This window comes from Aplysia californica, unplaced genomic scaffold, assembly GCF_000002075.1.
Source record: "Aplysia californica isolate F4 #8 unplaced genomic scaffold, AplCal3.0 scaffold00205, whole genome shotgun sequence".
NCBI lineage: Eukaryota > Metazoa > Mollusca > Gastropoda > Aplysiida > Aplysiidae > Aplysia > Aplysia californica.
The window spans coordinates 103,937-129,760 of NW_004797475.1; the positions used below are offsets into that span (position 1 = coordinate 103,937).

Below are 25,824 nucleotides of genomic sequence, written 5' to 3' on the forward strand. Positions count from 1 at the left end.
ATTGAGGCTCTTCCGCTCCTGCGCAGTGACTCAGAAGTCCATGATTGACAGGCGCTTGTTTTGACAATGGAGCCCGCGAGCCTCTAGGTTGAGACATGTTCGGCCAACGCAGGATCCTGAGGAAACAATCTGTGATTTAGTGTAAATATCAGTCAATATGGAAACCCGATTATTGTGACTGACTGGGGCCATATAGATCTAGTAGGTGCAATGAACACAGATCAGATATGACTAGGCTGTCGAAACGAGAAGATTTTTAAAAACATTTTTTGGGGTGTGAATTCAAATCATGTAATTGTGGCGTCCTTACCAACCACCATTCATTTCATTGAAAAAATGGCAGCATGTAGTTCGACAACTACTAGATCTAGATCTCTCAATCTATTGGCATTAAAAGTATTAAGACTCCTTTATTCGCTACTTACCTGTTTCATTTTGTGATGGGGATCTTTCAGACAGCTCACGGGCAATGCTGCTATAGGCTATGTACTATAGTAGGCTATAGGCTATATAGATCTATATGTTTTAATTACTGGCAATTGGCTGACCGAACTGTTCTTGCTAGATCTAGATCTAGATATCTAGGCTAGGCCTACCCGTAGCCGTAGTGTCATTTTGTAGGGCCTGGGGTTGTATTCTTCACATTTTGGAATACTTCTATCTAGATCTAGAGAACGAACATCTCTTTGAAACTTACAGTATTTCTTTAAAGGCCACCTCTATTCTCACCCGGAGTGAGAATAGTGCAGGCGCAGGCGAGTCTTGTGGCTCTTCTCACCCGGTGCGCGTTCACCAAATTTTGCGTTCACCCTAAACCACAGAATTCTACACTGTGATAACAGAAAAATTGTAGAATTCTGTGCCGTGAACAAACGTTCCATTACAACTGTTCTGTAGCCTACTAAAAGCGTACAATTTTGTCTGTGGGCAGTGGAGAGAGAGAGAAAGAGAGAGAGGAGTAGCGCGAGAATTTCCGGGCAAAACAAAATGGCGACCCGTGTAGTTCGGCTCGATTCGAAAAGTTAAATAGCCGTAGCATCTTTGTAGACAACCAAATTAATTTACTTTTGTGTTTTAACATCATTTTAAAACTTTGTTTTGGTCAATTTGATCGTCCACACCGATAGACAGTATTCAGAAAGAGACAGAGAGAGAGAGAAGAGGGGAGGAGTTGATCTTGCGAGAACTTCCGGGCGGGTGAGAATAGCCACTTTCCTCCTGTACGCATAGCCTCGTGGCTATGCATACGGCTCTCCCTACGTACGGCCCTTAGATTTACATATAGAAGTAGAAGTACGCCTTGATAATCGCTCAGCTGGACTGCGTCACTTTATCGATCAGTTTGGCAAAGACAAAGATCATGTAAACAAGATAGTTTGAACTCCTCTAATTGAGCCAATTAAACGGACTTTGCGATCAGAGTTACCCTACTTGTGTGAAAATATATTATTATAAAAAAGGTGAAACGAACAAACTGTGCTATACCTATTCTTCTTCTGGTGAAACGAAAGAGAGCTTCAAAACAGACTGCAGCGTCATCTGAACCAATGTGCGGACTTTCGGGGACACCTTTCTGGCTGAGTGAACTATTTTGTTATGTGTACGATCTTTGGCCAAGAGATGCTCTACGAGATCAAGATAACTTGCAAAGTCATTGGTCCCTATTTATAACTTTGACCTGCAATTTACTACGTCATTTTCCATAATACAAGTATAAGGAATGCTTAAATTTTCCATTGAAAAAAGGTCAGCGCCTGTATGTGCTGCCTACAAAGCTTATTATAATAGTGAAGTGGAGGGCCGTACACATAGCCTCAATGCTATGCTACGGGAGGGCCGTACGGCATATAGCCACTTCGTTTTGTTTATCCCTATCCGTACGTCGTGTTTTACTATCATATCCACACGACGTGGGTAACTCTGTGTCACCACTTTGCAAGAGGAAATTTACTCGTGAATCCGATCCGTACACTTTGCATAAAAGTCTGTCAAAATGATTTTTTGAGAAATACTGAAAGTTTCAAAGAGATCTTCGTACTAGAAATATTCTAAAATGTAAAGAATACAACCCCGGGCCCGAACAAAATGACCCTAGGGCGTACGGATAGGGTTAATAAGTAAAAAGTAAAGTGAGGGACCGTAACACATTGCTTTGTAATGTGTATTATATTATAGGAATTGACATAGAGATCAATACTGTGAAATTTTGATTGCATAATTTAGACTGAGTAGATCTAAGAGTTGTATGCCTACGAAATATTTAGAAGAGGAGTGGAGAGAAATCAACACATCAGGTAAAAAAAAGGCAAATGTCACAACTGAAAGTGGTGAATGAAAGGAATCAGTGTCAAATGTCAATATAATACATTTTGTCAGTTTGTTCCTAGATCTAGTTGATATAATATATATGTTAATGTTGTACTTATTCTTTGCTTCGAAGCAGTTGCAGGATGGAGTCAGAATTTCCTAAAACAACTTGCAGTTTGTGGGATAAAAACAGCACTGGACGTTCAACTTTCATTCATTTGAGTTATTACAGGTGAAGTACGGAAATAAATAAATTAATGAATCTTGTTATTATATTAGGTGTTGTGCTCTGTGGGGGGGGTTGGGGGGGGGGGGGAACCTTCAAACTTTAAATTATTTTCTAAAATAAATGTGCCAGTAGCCAGATCTAAAGCTAAAGTATAGTATTGTAATTGTTCCCCACAGGTGTGGTTTTGAAATTTGATTTTAAGTGTCTGAGTGCAATTGGGACTTGTTGATGAGCCTTCTTAAAACCCATATTTGATTTTAAAGTCTTGAAAACCCTTTTTCTATTTTTTTTATGGTGACAAAATTTGAATTGATTCCTCTGGGAAAAAAAAAAGAACTGCATTCATGACTTATAAACTGTTTGTTTGCCATTTTACCTTGCTAAGCAAAAGGGGGGAAAAAATATTTTAAAGTTTGCAATCATACAATTTGATTGTTGCAGACTCCCAGGTGCCTTTTTATTTTTTTGTTAATCTTATTTTTTTAAAAATCAAATCCACTTGTGTTTTTTAAAATATGACACACAATCTGTGGTTTAAAAAATATATGTGTTGCAACAGGGTGGAATCTGGTGCTCGTCAAGTTTTGGGCATGTGGAGTTATTGGTATCATCTGAAAGCTGATTTATTTGCCTTGCTTCCAATTAAATAAATAAACGGCTATCTTGAATAGAAAATTAAAATATTTGCGATTGCAGGAAGTGAGGTCGCCTAGTTTCAGTGGTGAAATTAGCGGGAAAATGGTCTCCAAAGTTTTGTAACTACCTAACTCCAATGGTATAGCTAAAGAACCCTTGAAAACTGAAAAATGACCTATTTTGATCATTTACTCAACGTTTTTCAATAAAATTCACATGGAAATATATTTTTATATGGACATAAAAAGGGTTGAGCTAAATACACATTCAATAAAAATTGTCTAACTGGCGGAAAAATGCCTGTTTCTCCGATTTCGCTATTTTGACGAGCACCTGATTTCAACATGATGCCTCACATATGTACTATGTTTTGAGCATCGTTTCTGCCCCCCTCCCCAAAAAAATAAATACTGATGAACTTCTTTGGCGCCTTATAACAGTAAGCACCGGCACCTATTGTGAATAAGTGTTGAAAACTATCCTGGTGCTTTTATGAGCAATAGAGCTCATTCTATTTCAACATAAAAATATAATTTAAAATTAAATTATTTTTCAGGAAACCAAAGGTTTGTGTACCAGAGAAAGTGCTGAAACTGATTCAGCATCAGTGTGAGAATTATGGACAGACAACTTACATTCTTGTTGGCTCCTTGGTCGTTGAAGAAGGTAATCAAATTTATTATAATGTCAAATTGCTTTGAAATATTTCAATGCTTCTGTTGTCCTCAGTTAGTGGGTTTTCTTTCTTCAACCGTTTTAATGGTTCTTGCGAACTGTTTATAATTCCTTTAGATAATGATGATTCTACAATTCAACTTGAGAGAAAGACTTACTTTTAGCCCTAACTAGTCTTTCATTGTTTATGATTGCAATTACATGATTATTTAACAAAATTTAATATGATTCTATAAATGGTGCAGTGTGATAAGTTATATATGAACTTAACTTCATCTTGGTTTATATAATATTGTAATCATAATATTCACTGAACCTCCTTTTGACCATTTGGATTTGAAAAGTAGTGTTTTGCTTTTGTTTTCCTAACTGATGTCGGACCTACTTTCAATGAGCCTTACACTGGAACCAGCTTGAAGATGAGACACAAAGTCACAAAACCTCTTTAAAGTTCACATGCACTGTGGCAATGGCATTTACTACTTTTTTGTATCATTAAAAAGTGCCTTTGTGTTCGCAGATGGTGAGGGTGTCCAGTTCCAAGTAGACCGTTTGGACACTCGAAAGCAGATTCCTCCAGATGGTGCTGGCCTTGCTCCTGGTGATGTGCTCATCCCTCTTGATGTGAGTACTGACCAGGATGACATTTTGTTTAGGTATCCTAATCCCTCTGGATGTTTTCCTTGACATATTTTTTTTTGGTATCCCTGTTCCTGTGGATGGGTCTGTGCTGGTCAGGGAGAATGTTTTGTTTCAGTATAGTGCATCTGATCTGCTTGCGGGTCTTTGGTATTTCTTTGAGACACCTTACGTCTTTCGTAATAGCATGATGTTTGAGTGCTTTTCATTGAAGGTTCTTCACAATGCTTTTCTCAGTTCTATCTGAAGTAAATAAAGCATCCAATTTTAATTCCTGCCTTTTAAATGGACTTGAAAAGCAAGGTGATCTGAATGAAAGGAAATAACAAAATGACATGTTTTTGTTGTTCAACATTGGCTCGTAACTTGAAAGAAATAAGATACACAATCTGTGAAGCCCTTTCCTTTTCTTTTCCTTACCCATATCCGTAGTCTATTTTTCTGATTTGTCACAAAGGCAAAGAGATTGAGATTCATGAAGACAATTAAGTAGATGCTTGAGTATCTATTTATTTAACTTGAAATCCTATCAAGATTTATTATTGAATTTCTTTTGTCACAATTTGTTGAATTATTAATGACGTACTCTTTTCATTTCATGCTGATTCAGGTCACTAACAACAAAGCGAAGGAAAGATGTGGCTCTGTGGAAGACTACAGCACTGCTTTAAATGTAAGTGTATACGTTTACCTGTACAGATTGTGAGTGTTAATGCAGCAATTGTATTTTGCTGTCTGTGCTTTCTAAACAAAATGGTGGATCCAGATTTGACAACCAAAGAAACTGACTGGGACATGTCGGTATTGATTATAAACTGTTTCGTCGAGAACATTCTCATTTAATGCTGGTTTCACAATTGGGATGGTCAAGAACACTTGCCTGCATTGGGGGGGGGGGGGGGGGGGGGGGTCCTCTGCAAACCACTTTCCTTTTGGCTTCTTTGCATGTTTGTGCAAATAAAAATGTTCTAGTAATTGATGACAACACTGCTCCTGCTACCTCTGGTAATAAAATAGTGCACTTGCAAGAGATTTTAAGTTACTTCAGCCTATTCCCGTTTATTTATGAGACACGCTGCCGAACCTCGTGTATTTACGGGATGTGCTTTAGCAATCGATTTCTCCCTTGTTTTTTCAGTTGCAAGCCAATAGTTGACCACTTGTTTAGTTCCGTAAAAACTTTGGTGAAGTTAAACGTGATAAATTTTTAACTGTAACGAACTAAGTCAGACACCCCTGCGCTCTGAGAAACAAAGCCGCGGTCGTTTTTAGAGTGGAGATAGCCTCTCAAAGATATAAATGAAACATGTTTGAAGTGTTTAAAAGGTCTGATAGTGAATTAGAAGGCTGAAGCTCCCGCAACGCCCCACAAAATTTACTAGAAGCTGCTAGATCTATGGATAGGGCTGTAGTTCAGGTAATGAACAATTGAAGTCGGAGTTGGGTGAAAGTGAAAATAGGAATCAGAACAGCTTTTTTCTTCTTCCAAATTAAGTCAAAGTAATAGTCAAATCTAGTAGTTCTGATTGTGGGAATAGTAGCAGTAAATCTGTTAGTTGCAGGTGCAACAATACACAAGGCGAGAAAAGGACAGTAGTATCTTAGTGTGGACAGCAACAGGATACTGTCACACCTTTTGTTAAATGCTTCATGTACTCCTGAAGTGACTCGATTTCATGCTTCCACACCAAGCTCGACATAGAATTAACTCCTTGTATGTGGTTTCTGGGCTACTCATGAAATGTTCTATAACACATAGAAGAAGTAATATGAACACCGGGTGCAACTTATTCCATGCTGCACAGTTATCTTTTGTTAGATGATTTGATTACAAATTGGGCGCCAAATAAATTGCCATTTTAAAATGGTAAAATAAAAACCATTCTGACAAATTAGTTGCAGTTTTCTTTTTCTGTGAGAGCATTTCTTTCTTTCTTTTGTTGCATTAAAAAAAAATTATGATAGCTTTCACAATCTTTTTTAGGGTTCACTGTTCAATGTACCCTAAAATTGTCAGGCTTCAATGGTTGTTAGGTGAAAAATAGCTCAGGCTCAAGTGAGTTTAAGGTAATAAAAGTTTTCCTGAGCTTTCAGTTCAGAAAGAATTTTTCACTGTTATATAGCATCAGGTTATATATATAGTTAAGCCTTTTCGCACTGTGATTAGTAGTTTTATATCTACTAACGTATCTTTTTTTGTTAGCAGAATTTTTCCTCTGGTTTTGTTGTATCTCTCTAAATACTTTTAAAAAAATAAAATTAAGTGGCGTCGGTGGCCTAGTGGTTAGGCTACCTGACTCGTAATCGTGAGGTTGCGGGTTCGGGGGTTCGAGCCGCGGGCCCAACATTGTGTCCTTGGGAAAAGCACTTTATACAAATTTTCCTCACTTCTCCCAGGTAGGAATGGGTGCCAGGCCGTAGACAGCGAAAGATCTTGTCAGGGGCTCTCGTGGCCTAGAGGTTAAGGTGTTGGCCTCTCATTCAAAGGTCCCGGGTTCGAATCCGGGTAGCGACCGAAACATTTTCTTCTCTAAAATTGTCTCCTTTCACCTCCTTTCCAGCTTTCTAGCAATGTTCTGTTGTCTGCTTTCAATTCCACTTTTTGCCCCCACCCCCCTCACCTCCTTTGCCCCCTCCTCTGGGCTCCTGACTCTTTCTGGCTCCTCCTTACTGCTGTCTTTCTGCAACACCCTTGATCTTCTGGTAGGAAAGATCTACACCTAGCCATCTCGGACAAGGGCGAAAAATCTCGGAGGGCCCGTGTGCAAGTTGCGCACGTTAAAGATCCCTTGGTGGTCTAAAATCGATAAGAGTAGGCTTCGGCCGCCACCCGGGCAAAATTCAAAATTTCCTACCAACTGAAAATATTAGGTGTGTCCCGCGCGCTCATATGACCTATGCAGTTGCGAGCGCCGTAAAACACTTTACAAAAACAAAAAAAACCAAAGATCTTGTCAGTATGTTAGTGTTTTAGCACTTATAAATGGCTGCTTGCACTGTATGCTTCCCAGGAAGTTGAGATTGTATCAGAATGCTCTCAGGTGGGCAGGGGTAATAATATAGATTGTGAAGCGCATAGAGCTTGCTGATGAGTTGGGAATTGTGCTATACAAATGCTATCTATTATTATTTCAGAGCTTTCTTTTTGTGTTTCAGTAAATATTTGAAAGAGATGTAGTTTTTCATCTTTCAATTCTTTTTGCTACAATTTTTGTATTTCAGACTGTACAAGAGAGTTGTGTAGGGTATTATACTTGGGTATCTTTTCTTAAAAAGAGCCTCTGAGACTACTGGTGGAAATTTCTTTTGTTTTACATTTCTCTTTTTCTTTTTTCTTTTTGTTTTCCAGCGGTTGCAGGAGCGTTGCTGCAGCAAGTCAAGCATTGACCTCAGTAGCTTCATGCTGCTTCGTGGCTGGGGTTCTTTCTACAGCAATGCTGTCACTTACGTGGCACATCTCGATTTCGATATGGTTACAGTGGAAACTGTGTTCAAAGCTACTCCAATCAATCCTGTGCCAATTGTCTTGACTGCACTGTCGAAGAATTTAGCAGGCCCAATGAGTTTGAGTCACATGCAGGGCACACCTAAGACTGGGTTTGTTCATTGCTTCTTCTTGATTTGTTAGTTTTTGACTTTGTTTCTGTCCTGTTTTTTCCTCACTTAGAAAAGAAAGTCTATACTTGTTATAAACTTGTGGTTTTTTTCATATGGGAGACAGTGGCAACAGGATGAGGACTTTGCATGCAGCAAATATCTGAATGATCAATTCATCTTTCCAGCAACACCTGTCGCTTCTCTGACAATAATCATACTGTGGACTATGGTGTTCAGATAGTTAATTTTTCGAAGTGGGACAGTTTACCAAAATGTTCCCTATTATTGTAGATATTGTTTTGTGTAGAAAAATGTAGGTCTCCTTTTTGGGGGATTTTTCCCAGTTTACTAATGTGATTAAAATTAATTTAGTTTGATTTGGTAAAAATGTTATGGTGCTCACAACCATGATGAAAATGGTATGTCTGTTTTTGTGCTTCAAAATCTATTATAAAAAAAAAAATCCTTTATCATAGCATTATATCAATATTTAAAAAATTGTTTTTCTCTCATCAGGTTTCTGACCATGGATCACACAAGAAAGTTGCTGCTTGTTTTGGAGTCTGATCCAAAGACTGCAACTCTTCCTATTGTAGGCATGTAAGTGTTGATGTATTTTTATCTACTTAGCATGGGTTGCTGGGCTTGTCCTTGGGTGATTATTTCAGTTCCCTATGAAGGCAGTTTGTCAAGTGTTTCTTCTTATGATTGAATGGTCAAAAATCTATATTTCCTTCAACATTCAAACTTTTATTAAAGTTAATATTTAGTAGTTAATCTTTAAGTGTAATTGCAAAGAAAATTCTGAGTAAACCCTATTGTAGGCTGAATGGTGATCTGCAGCTTGTTTTTAAATTTGATGGATATTGATGAGTTGTGCAGGATTAACTAGCAAAAAAAAAAAATATATATATATCCTTTCCAGCTGGGTTTCTGGGACGGAGTATGTGCAACACCCTTTTGTCTGGGCAGCGTGCTTGAGATACATTCACAGTACTCATCTGGAGGATAGGTAAGTTGGATTTAGTAATTGACTCTGTTCTGAAGGTCGGATAATATTTTTATTTTTGTCAGTTGCTGTTGGTTTTGGATTTTCTGTGTTGTTTAAACATCTTTATTTTGCTTAGTGACATGTCAGCTTGGTGTGCTTGTGAAGTTAAATATGAGTTCTGCAGTCCAAATGGAACAAATGTCTTCTATATTATATTCTGTTTCAGCCAAAAAATCTTGTTAAAAACAGTAAGGTCAAGAAAATGTTTTACTTGCATAACCTTTTTTTTACATCTTGCAAAGGGATACTGTATAATTAAAACCAAAATGTCTTTAAATCACATTCATCGAATTTTAAAAAAAAGATCTTTGTACCTTTTTCAGAACTCTTGTGTAGATCCTCGCTTTAATTGTTTATAAAATTAAAATAGTTTGATTTTGAGTTCATTGTCTGTTCTGTACATTCAATATGTTGGGAAGAGATCATTAAATTATATTTATTTGTGTGAATTTCCTCATTCAGGGTTTGCATGCCGCCATCAGAATTTCTTCTAGTTCTATACACACCGATGCATTCAAGACCCGAGTTCTTCCAGTGCTGCAGTGCATCAGGAAATTCGAACTTCCAGTTTCAGCTGTGTACTGGCCATGATGTAGGAAACATGACAAAGGTAGTCTAACTTATTTACAGTTCTGCTTTGTTTTGAGTCAATACCATCTATGTATGTTCTAGACTATGGTGGGGATGATACTGATTCGAATCCCCAGAGGGGCCTTATTCTCAAGCTTGGGTCGCTTGGGGAGTTTCACCACACACTTGGCTCTGCTTTTTTCATCAGTGATCATAACCTTCCGCGGATCCCCGGAAATCGGGGATTTTCAGTCTTCTCTTTTCCCCTCCCAGTTCCCCCTTACCGTGGTTCGCGTAAATTATCCTCCGCCTATCGACAATATGATGCCTAGCGATTGGCCCACGTAATCCGCCTGTGTATGCGATACTTAAATTTCATGGTGCTTCTGTCATCGTGAAACTGCTAAAGACTGCAATGTTAGTTTGGGGCCTATTTTAGCTTAATTTGCACCATTTCACTTGCATGAACCCTTACGAAAGCGTTCATCATGAAGGAACTGACAAAATTGGATGTTCTCAGAATAAAAGAAATTGATTTGAAAATCAAAAACAAATTTAGGTTTGTGTGGTTAGAGGAAAGTTTGACCTTAAAATCAGAGAAAGGTGACAAGGTTATTATTTGTGTAGGTGATTCTATAGTTTAAGTGGACATTCCAGGTAAAGTGCTCTGCAACTGCTGCAATGATCTTTTAAACCATTAAGCTGTTTTCTCTTTCTTCAAAGGTATATTAATTGTTAATTACAAGATTTCTTTTGAAACTGAAATTGATGTTAATAATTTTTATGGGTGTGATAGGGTCTCTCGTGATTTTGTTTCGCGGGTTTGATGCTTCTGTCGATGTATTTTCCTCCTTTTTGACCTTTGCTCGTTTTGATCACTGATTCATATGAGCTTTGAATTCGCGGGTTCTGCCTTTAGCCTTATAGCACTGAAACACACTTCAACGTTTATGATAGCATGTCATCTGTATGCTTAGGGTGGTAGCGGAGAATGAGGAAGGCAATATATAACCTTTGTTCCAAACCTTAACAGTTGAACTTCAGATGGTAGACTGCAGTTGTTATAATAATGAATTCATCAAATTTCTCTTTTGGAGAGGACTATATTCTAGAAGACCTTGTTTGAAAATGTCTTGTAAGGATAGGTTTGTCCTGTAAAAAACTTAAAGTTTTCAAAATTGAGGGATTGGTGGTTAGAGAGGAATGGAAGGGTCGACTTGCTTCTGAAGGATGTTTTCTTTTTATATTTGTTGAAACTTGTGTGCGCCTCTTTGCTTGACTCCTACCATTCTGTGAGCTTTGAATTGTCTGTGAGATGGTTTCAGGGTTTGTTTGTTTGAGAGTATGTCAAAACTTGTGAGTTATTTTATTTTCGTAAAATTGAGTGGAACTTTTTATGTCTTTTCACAGTCTTTATCAAGCCGAAGTGATAACTTTGCTGAAGTTGAACTGGAAACAGTGAATAGTGGTGCCAAAATAGAAATGTTTGATGCAGCAAGAGTAAAGCATGGCCTATTGCAGTGAGTATCATGTTACAACTTAAATGTAATTTTTACCCCCCTGTGTCTTTAGGCCATTCCCAAAGGGGGGACATTGCTTGTTCTAGTGCACAGTAGAATTGTAAATGAGCTGATCTAACAATGTCATGCTCATAACTGTGCCTGAACTACAACAAGGAAGTGCTGCTTTTTCATTCCTAATTCTTACTATCGTCATTTTCCTCTACTTCTTTTGTGTGTTTGTCACACTCTTTTGGCCCGCTATTTCCGGATGGCCTTGATAGTCGAAGCAGACTTTGTGCTACTGAAGCTAGAGAGACGAGCAGAGTGAGTCTGATTCCCTGTAAGGACTTCTCTGTTGACATCCACCCCTTGGCGCTCATATGACCTTATGCAGTTGCAAGCGCTGTAAAACCTCTACTTAAAAAAATATTTTTAAATGCAATTTTTTAAACCGTGTTATGTTAAACTTTAAGTTCTCCCATCTGAAAAAAAAACTGCCTCAAATGTTGATAACGACACAAATGAGACAAAGTCCGACTTATGATTAGATTGTATGTAAACTCACTGCTCCTCAAATGAATTCATGCCCCTCATGTGGGTAAATATGCATATACTTTTGTTTTTCGTATGTCCTGTCTGTTTTTTGTTTGTTTAGTTGGTTTTTTGTTTGTTTGTTGTTGTTTTTTGTTTCTTTTCAACTTTTTCGTTAAAAACTATGACTCAAGCCCTGTTCCTTTGAAATGTCGTGTCTGTGTAGGGTATGGTATTACACTCAATCTTGACATCAGGATAATTGAAGTGAGTGGTTGACGGGTGCTCTGGTGTGGTTTGCTTCTTCTTTCCTATCAGATATATATCGTCCTTATCTCCCCTTCTTCTTTTTTATGTTTGTTGCTCTCTTGTGACACCTCTAAATCTTCTGGCGCTCATATGACCTTATGCAGTTGCGAACGCCGTAAAACCTCTACTAAAAAGGATAATTGAAATGTTAAAGAAGTACTATATTTTTATTGTATTTTGTGCCCATTGAAAAAGATTGCTTCAATAATTTTTGTGAATGTTTCAACAGATCAATGCAAGTACGGAGGGAGAGTGGTGGTGGCGGCAGTGTACCTGACGACATAGAACCCCGTGCTGCTCCCACCCCTCACATGGAGAAGGTATGGACGTGATGTTAAGAATTTGTTTTCTAGTAACATAGTTTATATGCAGAAAGGCTTATTTGCTATAAGAATTAAAAGAGAAGAGAAACGTGCTCTTAATAAGCATCTTGTTTGAAGACTTTGAGGTCGTATTCGGAAATGTTAGTTTGTGTTTAACTGATCAAAAAATCTTAACACATTAATCCTGTATCTTTTGATACTGTTGTTCGTTGTTCATGATTATGTGTTTTACATCTCCTTCATCGCAAATTAGATAATGTAGGATATGAGTTGCTTTGACCCTGCCTGTCAGAGCTAACCGACACTAAATGGGATACAGCATCCAAATAGAAAGACCCAGAAACTCAATAAGAACAATTTTTATATGCTGGAATCAAACTCAAGTCTTTTGTGTATATTTGCAAAGAGCCTCATGTTTACACCACTGACGGAGTTCCCTGTACTTGTATGTGACACTTACAGGACCTTATTACTAATTATAGAGGTGAAAGACAGGTCGTAAACCTTTATTCCATTCAAAGTTGCTCTGCCATACTTGGAGATCATTAACTAGCAGAAATGCACAAGATATTAATGTAGGGTGACCTTATTTAGGCCACATGTGGCCTAAATAAGCTAAACCCCCCTCCCTTACCTTATTTAGGCCACTGTGACCTAAATAAGCTAAACCCCCTTCCCTTACCTTATTTAGGCCACATATGGCCCAAATAAGCTAAATCCCCCTCCCTCACCTTATTTAGGCCACATCATATGGTAGATTTCTTGAACTAACCATGGATTCGGAAGGTCGAGATTCTACTGATCTTTTTATTTAGTGGGGGGGGATTATTTCAAAATAGAGGATGATACTAAATGAAAAGTGGACCAAGGGTAAGAGTTGTGTGTGTGTGTGTATGTGTTTGTTTTGTGTATGGTTGTGGTGAGAGAGAGAGAGATCTAGAGAGAGAGTAAATGTAATAGTGTGTTTGTATATGTATGTGTGAATGTTATTGTGTGCATGAGTGTCTATCTCAGTTGTACTGTCCAAATGTACATTATTTTGTTGGGAATTTTACATAGAACTCAACTACAAAACATCTTTATACAAAGTCACTGAAATATTCTTTTTGTGCTCATTGAGGTACAGTACAGGGTGATTTTACCTGCAAAGATAATTGGACAAAATGGGCAATATCTTTAAATTGCTAATGGTCATATTTAGACAAATCCTATATCATTCTCTTTTTTTTTTCTCAACTGGATCATGGTTATTAAAGAGTAAGCCAACTAGATCAAGGTAGTAATTTTGGATTCCTAATATTATGGGCATTCTTAAAAATTTTAAACTTGTTTTTAGCGCTTTTCTCAACGTAAAACGGATTCCGTTTTTAAAAAAAATGACCTTATCTTTCTTTTTCAAAGTATTGTGCATACATTTGTGTGAAACTATATATTCTATGCTTTCAAGTATATGAAAAAAGCTAATAAAGTCAAGCAAAATGCTCTTCAGAGACATAGATCTAGTAGTAGCTGGAACATTTTATAAACCGTGAAAAGATGACCAGTAAATAACAAAATTATCTTATGTTCTTCACTTGCGCTTGCAATTTTTTGGACAAATTATAGTCTTCCTCATTATCTTTTTCTCCTTCACATTTTTCTTCACTATTCATGACAACTGGCATGTATTGTTTTCAGTTATTATCAAGGAAGTGGATAGGCGGACCACGGGGTCTATCTAGCCAAAAGGATAGGTGGACCCCGAGGTCTACCTAACAAAATGCTAGGTTTTAGGATGTGAACCCCGGAGTCAGCGTAGTGAAATATGTAGATCTAGGTTTAACTAAGGATCAGTGGACCCCGGGGTCAACATAGTGAAATAAGTAGATCTCACCTTATTTTTAGTAGGACTGGCGGAGCCCGTGGTCAGCGTAGTGAAATTATAAGTAGATGCAGGTTTGATTAAGGATTGGTGGATCCCGGGGTCAACGTAGTGAAACAGTAGATCTAGGTTTAATTAAGGATTGGTGGACCCTGGGGTCAACGTAGTGAAATAAGTACATGTATATCTAGGTTTGATTTTAAGGATTGGTGGACCCTGGAGTCAACGTAGTGAAATAGGTAGGTTTAAGGTTGACCCCAGGGTCTACCTAACGAAATACTAGTTAGGTTTGAGAATAGGTGGACCCTGCGGTCACCGTAGTACAATAAGTGAATAAGTAAATAAGCCCTATTACTAGATCTACTAGTGTTGTGAAAACTTCAACCTCTACAGCTCAGGCGTCAAAAGATGTTGGAAAATAATAATACATCCTGAAGTTTCATAATCTATACAGAATAACACAGCCAGTAGTTCTTATTTCATCGAGTTATAAAAATTGCCTTGTTTTCAGAAGCAAATTTTAATACAAATGTAGTTCCAGTTCTACAAAATCGATTTTCGCTCGAATTCAACCATTTTGATGATCTTTCTTTTCCTTTTAAAAAGATGTAGGCCTGTCGGATGTGGCAGTGCGATTATTAACACTGAGTTATTTAGACCCATTAAAACAAAGGCTTCGTGGCCAATCGCAAAAGTCTACGGGGCTTATCGAGGCCGATTCGCCCTGCCGCGTGCACGTTCACTAAACTGCCTACTAGATAGAATGTACTACCAAAGATTCTCTACACGATCTTTGCTACTACTACTACTACCACATGTACCACTACGAGACAGTACGAGAGAGTGCCACTCTAGCAAAGATAGTGTAACCTTGACTCAGCCACGTTGTGTACACACTTTTTATACCCCAGATTTGACCAGGAAGTCCATTCGGAGGATTTGACCTTTTCACTAGACCAAAGTGTGCCAAAACAGTAGCCTAGTTTTTGCCCCTCCTTGAAGGAAAAATCTGGCCCTCATTCAAACCATTGGGATTGAGCAAAATTTTGTGTATAGTGCTTTGTTCTTACAATATTCATTATGATTATGATTTATAAGTTGTACACTGAAACAAAACTGTACTAAATGAGAATGGTGCACCATTATGAAAGTGGAACGAACTCAGTTGCCTGAAAATCAGTGAAAATGGTAGTTTAAGCATGTGTGGCCTAAATAAGCTAAACCCCCCTCCCGTACCTTATTTAGGCCACAGGTGGCCTAAATAAGCTAAACCCCCCTCCCTTACCTTATTTAGGCCATATGTGGCCTAAATAAGCACTCCCATTAATGTATTCTGTATAACTTTACAGTGAAATTCATGAATACATTGGTTTTCACTCAAGGTGTAACTACTGTGTTTAAAATATTTTTTTGTGTGTGTCCTTGGTTATCTCAGGTTTGCAGAATTATCAGTGATGATGTGTTCTGAAGAGCTTTGCAATTATGTTTATGAATACCGCTTTTTAAAATTCCCCTGCCAGGTACCATGTTTCACGCCAATGGTGCCCGATGTGTCGATTCTGTGGACAGAGCCATCAGAAGTCCCTCAATTTCCTCCTGCGTCCTTGCCTGCAAGACCTCATCTCCCATTTAGCTCAAGCTCAACTCCACATCTGCCATATGACAATAGAAGTGTCACCCAACATCTTCAACAAATGTACACCCCAGTGCCTAGCTCTAGCTCTTATGCTCAATTTCAGCAGTCCATGACGCCAGCTGCCAGTGTTGTTTCTTATGGCCCCCCTACAACTCTCAATCATGGAATTGTGTACCATAGAAAAACAGAAGGACCCTCTCCCGTACAAAACATAGTCAGTCAGAGACATCAGTCTTCCCGAAGTCTACAATACCAAGGCCATCCTGGGTACGTCCAGCAGCCTGGAGCTAGACAAAATGGTATGTTTCCCAACCAACAGATGCCAGCTGTTGCCCATCAACCACCTGTGCCCTCCCAGTCAATGACCCCATTGGTTGCAAGTGCTCCACAGTTCAGTGCAACACCTTCTGCTCAGCCCTACCAAGGGGTGGGATTGGGTGTGCATATGGCTCCCCACCAAGGAGCATATCCTACATACACCCGTCCTCCCTCTCACCCACAGCCTTCCTTCATGTCATCAGCTCAACGACCCGGTGTCCCGGTGCAGTCCGCGCCCCTTCAGGCTGGCCCCACAATGCAACCCGGAGTGAGGATACCTGGCAGCCAGGCAGTAGTCCAACCTTCTCAGTCCGTGCAGTGGAATCCCCAACCAGGAGGAATTTTGAAAACTCCATCAGGGCAATTTCAGACTGGAGCCATGCTCCAGATGCCGAGAACACCAGTAGACGCACAAGGTGGTGGTAGAAATGGGCATGCAGTAGTACAGCAATCAGGGCATGGGCAGACTTCTAATGGGATATTCACCCCCGCACCAGTCCAGCAACAAATGTCTCTGCCACACCAACCTGTGCTGGCAGTCAGCTCGTTACCTAGCAACCTGGTTCCTGCTACTGGTCGTTCTCATGGACAGTATAGTGGGAACACTGGCATTCCTGTTTCAATGAACAAGGATTCAAACCCCCCAATGACATTTTTGAAAACTGTAGTAGAAGAAACGTCATCTTCGTCATCTTCTTCCTCTAACTCTAAGCTTAGTCAGGGAAGTGTATCAGGTAATAGGAACTTGCAAGCAAGTGCTACAACTCATAATGGTAGCCATAGTAGTGGTAGCAGCACTAGTAGGATAAGTGATGATGATAGTGGACTAAGCATTACTCCCGACAGGATGAACCCGTCACCTCATGGACAAGCTCTTCCTATGTTGTCTATAGCATCAGCACCTGCTTCATCTATTGGTGCTAGTGCTTCAGCCCTTTGTCCCACCCCATCTGGTCTTCAAGCCTCAACAGCGTCTCTAGAAACTTCCATGAACAGCGTGAAATGGGACCAGGTCCCCCCGGAAATCCGCATGTTGTTAATTCAGCAGAATGAGCAGCTCAAACTCTTGCAGCAGCAAATCTCTCTTCTCATGCACAATCAGTCCCAGCAGTTGTCTGCCTCTCAGAGCACGGCAAGAAGCCATCCTGACAACATCACCACTTCAACGCAACTCTCAGCTGACGCTTCTGTAGGGTCTCAGCACAACTCTAAGCGATGCTCTGTTGGAATAAATACGTCTTTTATGGATTCCACGGGACAGACCCAGCAAGATGGCAGTACACTTCGGGAGTGCAGAGATGTTCAGACAAGCCCTCAAAAGTTTACCACTGTTCATCCAGACTTTGTAGCGTCTCCTGTGCTGATGGATCCATCTTCTCAACCAGAGGAGTTCTCTGGTGAGTTTAATATCGTTTATGGTTGACAATGAGAGTATTGTGCCTTTGTCAATTGAATGGGCCTCTTTCTATGTATTGTTAGGTAATCAAGATGTAGGATCTCCATGTAGCTTGATATAGGCACATTCACAAGACAGACATTTACTCCACATGAAACTGCACTATTTAATTTAATTAGTCTTGCTTCTTGCACTGTCAGTGAATTCAATAAGTAAACACACTGTTCCTTGTCCAAAATGTGCTCTCGGGGTGAGTTGTCGTTTGGTTATGTGCTCATGTGGGTCATGGCAGAAAGCAAGCTCACCACAACTCATTCATTTTTAGATATATATATATCAGGATTGAGAATATGTTATGATTGTCTGAAATAGACAATATGAAACCAGTTTGTTCACGTAAATTAGGTTAAATGAGTTTTGTTTCCCTTGCAACGCAATCTGGGGCAATCAAGGTGCAGAATCTCCAAGTTCACATTCCTTTTTAGATGCATATATATTCCTCAGGGTTGAGAATGTTATAACTAATCTTAAAGGACTATCATGTCAGAAAGAAGTCTACTCTGTGATTTTGAATTGACTTCACTTTTGTTAAAAATCTAAAGAACTGAGCTGATGGCAGATGTGATGCAAGTTCTAGCATATCTAAAAGAACTGTAAATAATTCTATTCCCCTTCTTTCTTCTGGAAGTTTGGCAATTCTCTCTATTCTACTTTTTGGAGAATGTGGTTTTGCCCTTTCCTAAAGTTTCATCACTTGGTAGTGGTAGAGAGGCATGAAAAAATAGCTTATATAAATATGTCTTTTTAAAAGCCATTTCTTTTTGCTCTTATATATAATATAAACATAATTTGCGTATTGTAGAACTTAGATTTTTTAAAAACATGGATGGGGGCTCTCTTGGCCTAGAGATTAAGGTGTACGCCTCTCATTCAAAGGTCCCGGGTTTGAATCCGGGCAGCAACTGAAAAATGTTCTTCTCTAAAATTGTCTCCTTTCTGTTCACCGCTTCCTGCTCTCTAGCAATATATTCTGTTGTCTGCTTTCGTCTCCACTTTCTGCCCCTGCCCCCTCACCTCATTTACCCCCTCCTCTGGGCTCCTGACTCTTTCTACAGTCTTTCTACTTCTACTCCTTACTGCTGTCTTTCAGCCACACCCCCTGATCTTCTGGTAGGAAAGATTTGCACCTAGCCTTCTCGGACAAGGCCGAAAAATTTCGGAGGTCATGTATGCAAGTTGCGCACATTAAAGATCCCTTGGTAGTCTAAAATCAATAAGAGTAGGCTTCAGCCGCCACCCGAACAAAACTCAAAATTTTCTCCCAACGGAAAATGTTTAATTTGTCCCGCCTGCTCATATGACCTTTTATGCCGTTGTGAGCGCGGTAAAACACTTACCAAAAAAATAAAGGAAAAGAAAAAACATGGATGGATATATCTTGTGTTAAAACTAGCTGGACTTGTGTGTACAAGAATTTTATCCATGCATTGTGAAAATGCAACCATAGCCTGGTGTTTCAAATGCATTCGTCCATTTTTTTTTCTTCACCAAGGTCCCAAAAGCAATGGAAACACCCCTGCTGAGATTAGGAATCACGGATCTGTTCCTGTGAACAGCACGAGATATGAAGATGTCAGGTCCAACAATTCTGAAAATGTTGTCTCCAACCTAGAAGTTCATTCAGCTCGAACGCCATCATCTCACACTTCATCTTCAGGGGAAGAAGAGACTGACCACAGAGATCTGGTCAGTGCTGCGGAAAGTATTCCCGTGTACGACCACACTATGAACACTGTGGTATCTGATCTAGTCGTGGATATGCCAGACTATTCTTCCACTATGGACAGCAAGTAAGTATTTCTCACAATATTATTCCTTTATATTGTCATGCTCTTTCTTTTAGGAAATTTTGGAGGGTGTATTTTTATGTACCTTAGAGGATCTGATTACTTTTCAGGTTTCGTCCGTTAAGCCTAGCAAAGATTATTGCAGAATAAACTTGTCGTGTTCAGATTTACGAAGGAAAAGGTGATCTTGGGGCCAGTAAGCGAAATGGACTGGGGAAGTGGAGGGGGGTTTTTTTTGGCTATTGTCTTGCAAAAATCTATATCTCTTGCATATATAAGTAAGTGTCTGTGCATATCAGTGAATAATGGCTTACTGGGTATCTCAAAAGAAAATATATACTGTATATATTTAAGAAAAAAAAATCTTTCATCAGGAATGAATGCTGTCTTGTTTCAACTGGATAAAATGAAAAGCAAATACTGAATGTTCCATGTTGTGAAATAGATGAACGAATTCCTTAGGTTTGATGTCATCACTAAGACTTAATTAGGTACTTTTTTACCTCTTATCATAAAAAGAAAACCTTTTTTTACATATTTCATTTGACTTTTTTCCTGTTGTTCCTCTGCGCTTCTAATGTTTGTAAGAGCACTGTTTCTCTTGGTGGTTGAGGCTTCCTGGTGCAACTGTTTTTTATGTTTTATATTTCTTCTTTAGGAAGGTAATGGACTCGCATGGCCAAAGTTTTTAGGCACAGTCTACTCATGCTGATTTTATGTTGTTAGTCTGAAGAATTTGTACCATTCCTTCTTGTGGACTTCTCCCTTAGGTCTTACTTGAAATACTTTCACAGTTTATTTATAGTGTCCTCGGTAAACGTGGTGAATCAATCTTAAGTACATATCTTACTATTCCCTAAATTGCTACTTTGATTTTAAATCTTATTCTTTCATTGTTCTTTGCACATTACCCACAAACCTTTTTATATTTATTCCCTCAGATCTCAGTCTCAGTTTGACCGCAGCCCAACAAGTGTCAGTGATTACTACAACAATGGACAGGTTTGTTTTTAAAGTTAAGATAAAAGTATTAAAAGAACTAGCACTGTATGCGCTTTGTTTGACTGTTTTAAATTCCTGTTGCTTGCTGGGAGGAGAAAGATGTTGCTGGTAGAAGCCAATACTTTTCTATCCATCTACGGTCGAAATTGTTCAAGAGTGCCACCCATTGTTGAGGGGAAAAGCGGTTGTCTTAGACAGGTTGATGCCTTGGACAGTGTCATAATATTTTTTAAAATTAGGGTGGGAAGTGGTCCTTTGTACTAATGATCATTTTAGACAGGTGGCCGATAGAGCAGGTTCGACCCTATTTTCTAATTTCCTTCTTATCATCTGATCAACGTTATTGTGTCGTTTTCCTCTCTTAAATCAATTGATTGTTTAATTCTTTCTCCATTTCTTTCTGTGTTGATGATCCACTCTCTGTGTACATTTGACTATAAATGACATGGCTAACTGTAGCTTTGCCCTTTATTCTGCAATTCAGGATGATTCGTACTCCACATTGGCTGAAGATGCCACAGATCCTAAGCAGTATTACAGTCAATTGATGGTAAGGGACCTTCTTTACACTGTGTTTAATTTTTTTAAATTTTTGGGCTTGGGGGAGATTGTGTCTTTCATTTGTCCAATCATTTTCAAACTGCTGTTATATTTGAATAGATCAGCACTTAAAATCATACAAACAATGAGATTAAGGACTTTCATGCTCCCTTGGTGTTTTGGTTTTGAATATAACCAAAAATTTATTTGCTAGTTTACTTTGCATTTCATTCAACAGATATTCTCTCTTGGCTTGTTTTGTTTTTGTGGTAGACAAGAATCTTGTTCAGGCGTCAGTTTGCAAATATTTTTTTCCTATGCAATATTATATTGATATCAGGCTGTTTTGAGTATCAGTATTAAAGACGGCAGAGTGGAGATGAGAATTCCTGTCTCTTTTGGTTTTGAATTGTGTATGTTGTTTCCTCAGAACAACATACAGATGTTTCTCACCGGTGATGGCAGTCAGGATGCAGAGGCCTCGGAGAATGTTCCTCTGTCAGACACCACAGTGCAGTCTTCCCCGTGCAAGTAAGTGTGTCTTTCTTGATTTCAGGATATAACATGACCCTTTTTATTAGTTTTTAAAAAAATGGTAATCTGAATATCTCAAGCATTGCACAAAGGTCTGTTTGGGTACTTTTTACATCTGGAATAAAAAAAATAGTTTTGGTGATGTTCAAAAATGCGTCTTTGGGAGAGAGTAAAATTCAAAAATTCTCAAAATTTTGACCTAGCTGGATTGCTTGCAACAGGGAGGAAATGTTGCATGAGGATTTGAGTTTCAAGAACAGTAGAAAGAAAGTCACCAGCTGTCTGTCACAAAGGGTGTCTACAGCACAACTGTGACCATCCTTTTGGCAACAAAAAATCTGCTTGGCTGTTTCTGCATGTCATGTTTAGGTAGCCAACATTTGTGAACTGTCACAGAGGCTTGACTGATGATATCAGATTATGCTTACCGTTATTATTGTAGTAAGTATTTCCTTGAAAGGACGATTGGTCTAAAAAGTATTTATTTCATAAATCATGCAAAGACAAAACAGAAGTTACTTTAAGCTAAAAAAAAAAGGAATCAGAAAAGTGTCTTGAGAGCCTGCTCATGATTTCATGTGTCTAAAGTGACGTTTCCACATCATCTTATGTCCAATAGGTTTATTTTTGCTTTCTTTCAGCATTCTTTTCATTTTAGGACACAATATTTTGTTATCTTTCCTGCCACTGCCATTATCTGTTAATCTTTCCTGCAATTCACAGAGCTTCAGGCAACAATGACTCCACCTTTGTGCCTCAAGTGAACTACATCTCCATGCTGCTGGGTTGTAGCTCTGACACTGGTCAGTCCATGGAGATCAACGCTATGGCTATGAAGTACCTCAATGATGAGCAGCTCACTCAGATGGCCAAACTGCGACAAGGCTGTCCAAAAAACTCACAGCAGAGTGACTATACAGAGAAAATCTTACAAAGAGTCATCGGACACAGCAAGTCATCCGCGTCTGCCCCCGATGTGTCTGTATTGGGTATATCCCCCAATGACATGACTATGGGTACTCGGAAGTACATGGAAAAACATGGGCTCCTCGGAGGAGAAAATGATACCTTTATCGGAAGCAAGGAACCTTCTTTCTTTGACCACACCTTGAGGCTAAAAACTGATTTTAGTATGGCTGCCAGTGCATGTCGGGACACAGATGTTAGTGCCTCTGGATGGCAGAGTTCCAATGACGGAGATGTGGATGCTAGCTCAAGGTTATCACTGCATTCATCTCCTGTAAAGAGCCCTGTTTGTAAAGAGATTCTAAGAACCAGGGGGAATCGTCCTCTCGGTTCTCCTTCCACTGATGGAGAAGGTTCCCCCCTTGCAAACGAAAAATGGCTTCCAGATTCATTAAAAGCTTCTGTACAACATAAAGACCTTGGAGCCTCTCCTGTTTTGCCAGCTCCCAAGCATTACAATCCTAATGAGTGTAACAAAGAAAATGCTTTAAAGAATGGAAAGGGGAGAGTCACAAAGACAAAAACCTGTGTAAAAGATTTTCCTGTGGTAAATACCGACTCGGTAACCACAACATCGACTGAAGATCAAGAAGAAGAAAATTTGTTGGATATTGAAAAGTTAAAACAGCTGCCAAAGTTGTTATAATAGTTAGTTATGATATGTAGAACATTACAATATGATAGTCATTTTGCACCTTGTAACTTATAATATATATATTTACTGTAAAACGACCGAATCTTTGCGCCATACCTGTTGGTTTTTTTGTGTGTCTTCATTCTACCTCCTGTTTGCTCAAGCTTCTGCTTTATTGTGCGAACTGGAGTCTTTGGCTTTTGTTCTGTAGGAACCATCTTGCCTCAAACTCAATCCTAAACTCTAGATAAGTGTACCTAGAGACTTGCCTGGCGGTGAGATGTTAATGCAGAGTTAAAATACTGGTTATCGTTTCCTAACTGAACATGTACTTTTTTCAGTTGCCATTTTAGGTCAAGATTCCACTACTTTTCTGCCTTTGCTTATGTAGATTCTAATTGTACATATGAAAAGTGTTTTAAAAAATAGCTAAACTTGTCAAAAATAATAATACTAGTAATAATAATAATAAATGTATTGCAAGCTCAATGCGGTTTACAATCTATTTATATATATTGTCAATGCAACAAATGTTCATGGATTGTGTACTTGTCCTTTGTTAACTTACTTGTAGCTCATTCATTAGTTACTTATTTATTTGTACTGTTAGCTCAGCTTTTGGTTACTTATAGATATTTATGTGCACTTTTTAGCTCATCTTTTAGTAACTTACTGCATTTATGTGTACTTAAGCTCATCCTTTTTATTTTTTCCTGACTTAATTTCATCCTTTCCTGTGCTTTCAACATTCTGTCTCAGTTTATGCTCAAGTTCAAGGTCTTAGTGTGACGCAATTTTCAATGTGCAAAAATAAATTTCATTCATTGTGGGCAGGCTGCTTGTTGGTTGCAGTGAATTGGCCGCTTTTGTTTCATATATAAATGTAACCAAAGATAGTACATAACAAGATGGGCCACTCAGCCAAAAAAGTGTCCGCAGGAAGTTCGCTCTTTGCTTCAGATGGCGCTGCAGTCTGTTTTGAAGCTCTCTTTCGTTTTTCCAGAAGAAGAATAGGAATAGCACTTCCTTGCGTGGGCAGATCGACTGCTGTTCATCAGCAGTTCGAGTTCGTTCAGTGTGGAGTTTTAGTTTTTTAAAATTTTAATGACCTCTCGCCTTTCATTCTAAAGTCAAATTAAACAAAGAAAACAATCATCCTTTCCTCCGGAAGAGGTTTTTTGTCTGCGTAACCATTTTAAAAAAGCGTTCCTCTGAAATTTATTCGAAAACTTGCTAGTTTTACTTTGATTTTTTGAACTCGAGTAGGGTAACTCTGTTCGCAAAAGGTGCGCTTTTGTGAAGAGGGCGCCACCGAATTTTGAGGACACTTTTTTAATTGGCTCAAAGAGAGAAGTGGCCCCTCTTGTTATGTAGACTCTTTGATGTAACTAAACATCTTCTTAACACTTTGCCATCACATTTTGGGGAAAATCCTAAGAAACTGGGTGGTAAACATCGCCAATTGGTGAGATGAGGCGGCAAAGTGTCAAGAATCTGAAATGCCAATGTGCTGCCTATCATTTCTTCACTCTCCTTTCATCAGTATTGATCAGTTTTTGTATTCTAATCCTGTCGACAGTCAACTTGGGCTCAGGTGGAAGTCATGGAAGAATTATATCTGTCTAAAATCTAAAGTGTCTGATCGTAAATCGGAAGGGTTTGGTCAAGGCTAATCCACTGCTGTCCTTGACAGTTTTTTTAAGTTGCTTAGGGTAAGAACAATCCATTATCGCCATTAATGAATGTCTTCATTTTTTTAAAGAGCTGAAATACTACAAACTATAGCGTAATTTTTGAAGTGATCATAATATTAATATTAGTTTATATGAACGGTAGGCCTATTATTCTTTGTCATCTTTCTAAAGAAGTAGGTTTATATTTATTGCACAAGTTTTTGCTACATATGCTGTACAGTGGAGTCCACTTATAACGAGTCCGGAAAAAACGAGAAGTCGGTTATAAAGGCACTATTCTAAAACCCCGTTTTTTTCTCTTCTTTACCTTTGTAAATAAAATACTGCTATAGCGCAATCAGACAAACACGCGAGTCGGTTATAGCGGGATATTGCTGCTGCTGTGCGCAGTGCATGGGTCAATTATACATAATGTAAAACCTCGCCAGTTGAGAAACCAGTTGGTGATCTAGCGAAACAAAGAATGGGAGAGCCCACATGTGTCAACAATGAAGGCCAGAGCAACTGAGTAGGGAGGGTGTGGCATGCGCAGACAAACAGAACGCATCACGTGATAGGCCAGCGTAAGCCTAGTTTAGATAATCAAGTCCTACCATGTCTCTCACTTCTCCGATGCGGAATGGAGAGGTCACAGCAATGTGATGGATGGAGGGAATGTGTGACGTGTGCAAGCTGACAGAATGCACCACAGGGTTTGGTGGGGTGGGGGAAAACAGCGGGTGAGTTAGCGGAGAGCCTTTTCTTTCTGATCGCCAATGCCGAGCTGTCAGTCAACATCGTTAGATCTAGCGCTAGAGAAAGAAACCTGATTTGATTTTTCATCAAGTAAGACCTAGAGGTCATGTTGAAACAAAAGTATCATCAGGGGAGATAGCAAAAGGAAATAAACAGAACACCAAACTCATAGATTAGGCCTACTTTACAGTTTCCCTTGAATCTATTACTGGATCCCTTATAGCAAGAATCCTGCTATAGTATAACAGACATTTTGCTCCGGTCCCCTCCCTCTCGTTATAACTGGATTCCA

At 38.9% G+C, this 25,824-nt stretch overlaps 1 protein-coding gene across 1 annotated transcript; it reads left to right on the forward strand.

The window, feature by feature from the left end:
• Window positions 1-5: 5 nt before the first annotated feature.
• On the forward strand, window positions 6-23,937 carry LOC101852246 (SCL-interrupting locus protein). Its single transcript, XM_005099177.3, has 17 exons — window positions 6-141; window positions 2,444-2,539; window positions 3,729-3,838; window positions 4,368-4,471; window positions 5,097-5,159; window positions 7,836-8,083; window positions 8,600-8,683; window positions 9,009-9,095; window positions 9,597-9,744; window positions 11,115-11,224; window positions 12,276-12,366; window positions 15,751-17,581; window positions 19,133-19,430; window positions 20,369-20,429; window positions 20,914-20,979; window positions 21,400-21,500; window positions 22,227-23,937. Exons 2-17 carry the CDS (start codon window positions 2,451-2,453, stop codon window positions 23,113-23,115), a joined length of 4,380 nt encoding a protein of 1,459 aa, XP_005099234.1. The 5' UTR covers window positions 6-141; window positions 2,444-2,450; the 3' UTR covers window positions 23,116-23,937.
• Window positions 23,938-25,824: the final 1,887 nt, after the last annotated feature.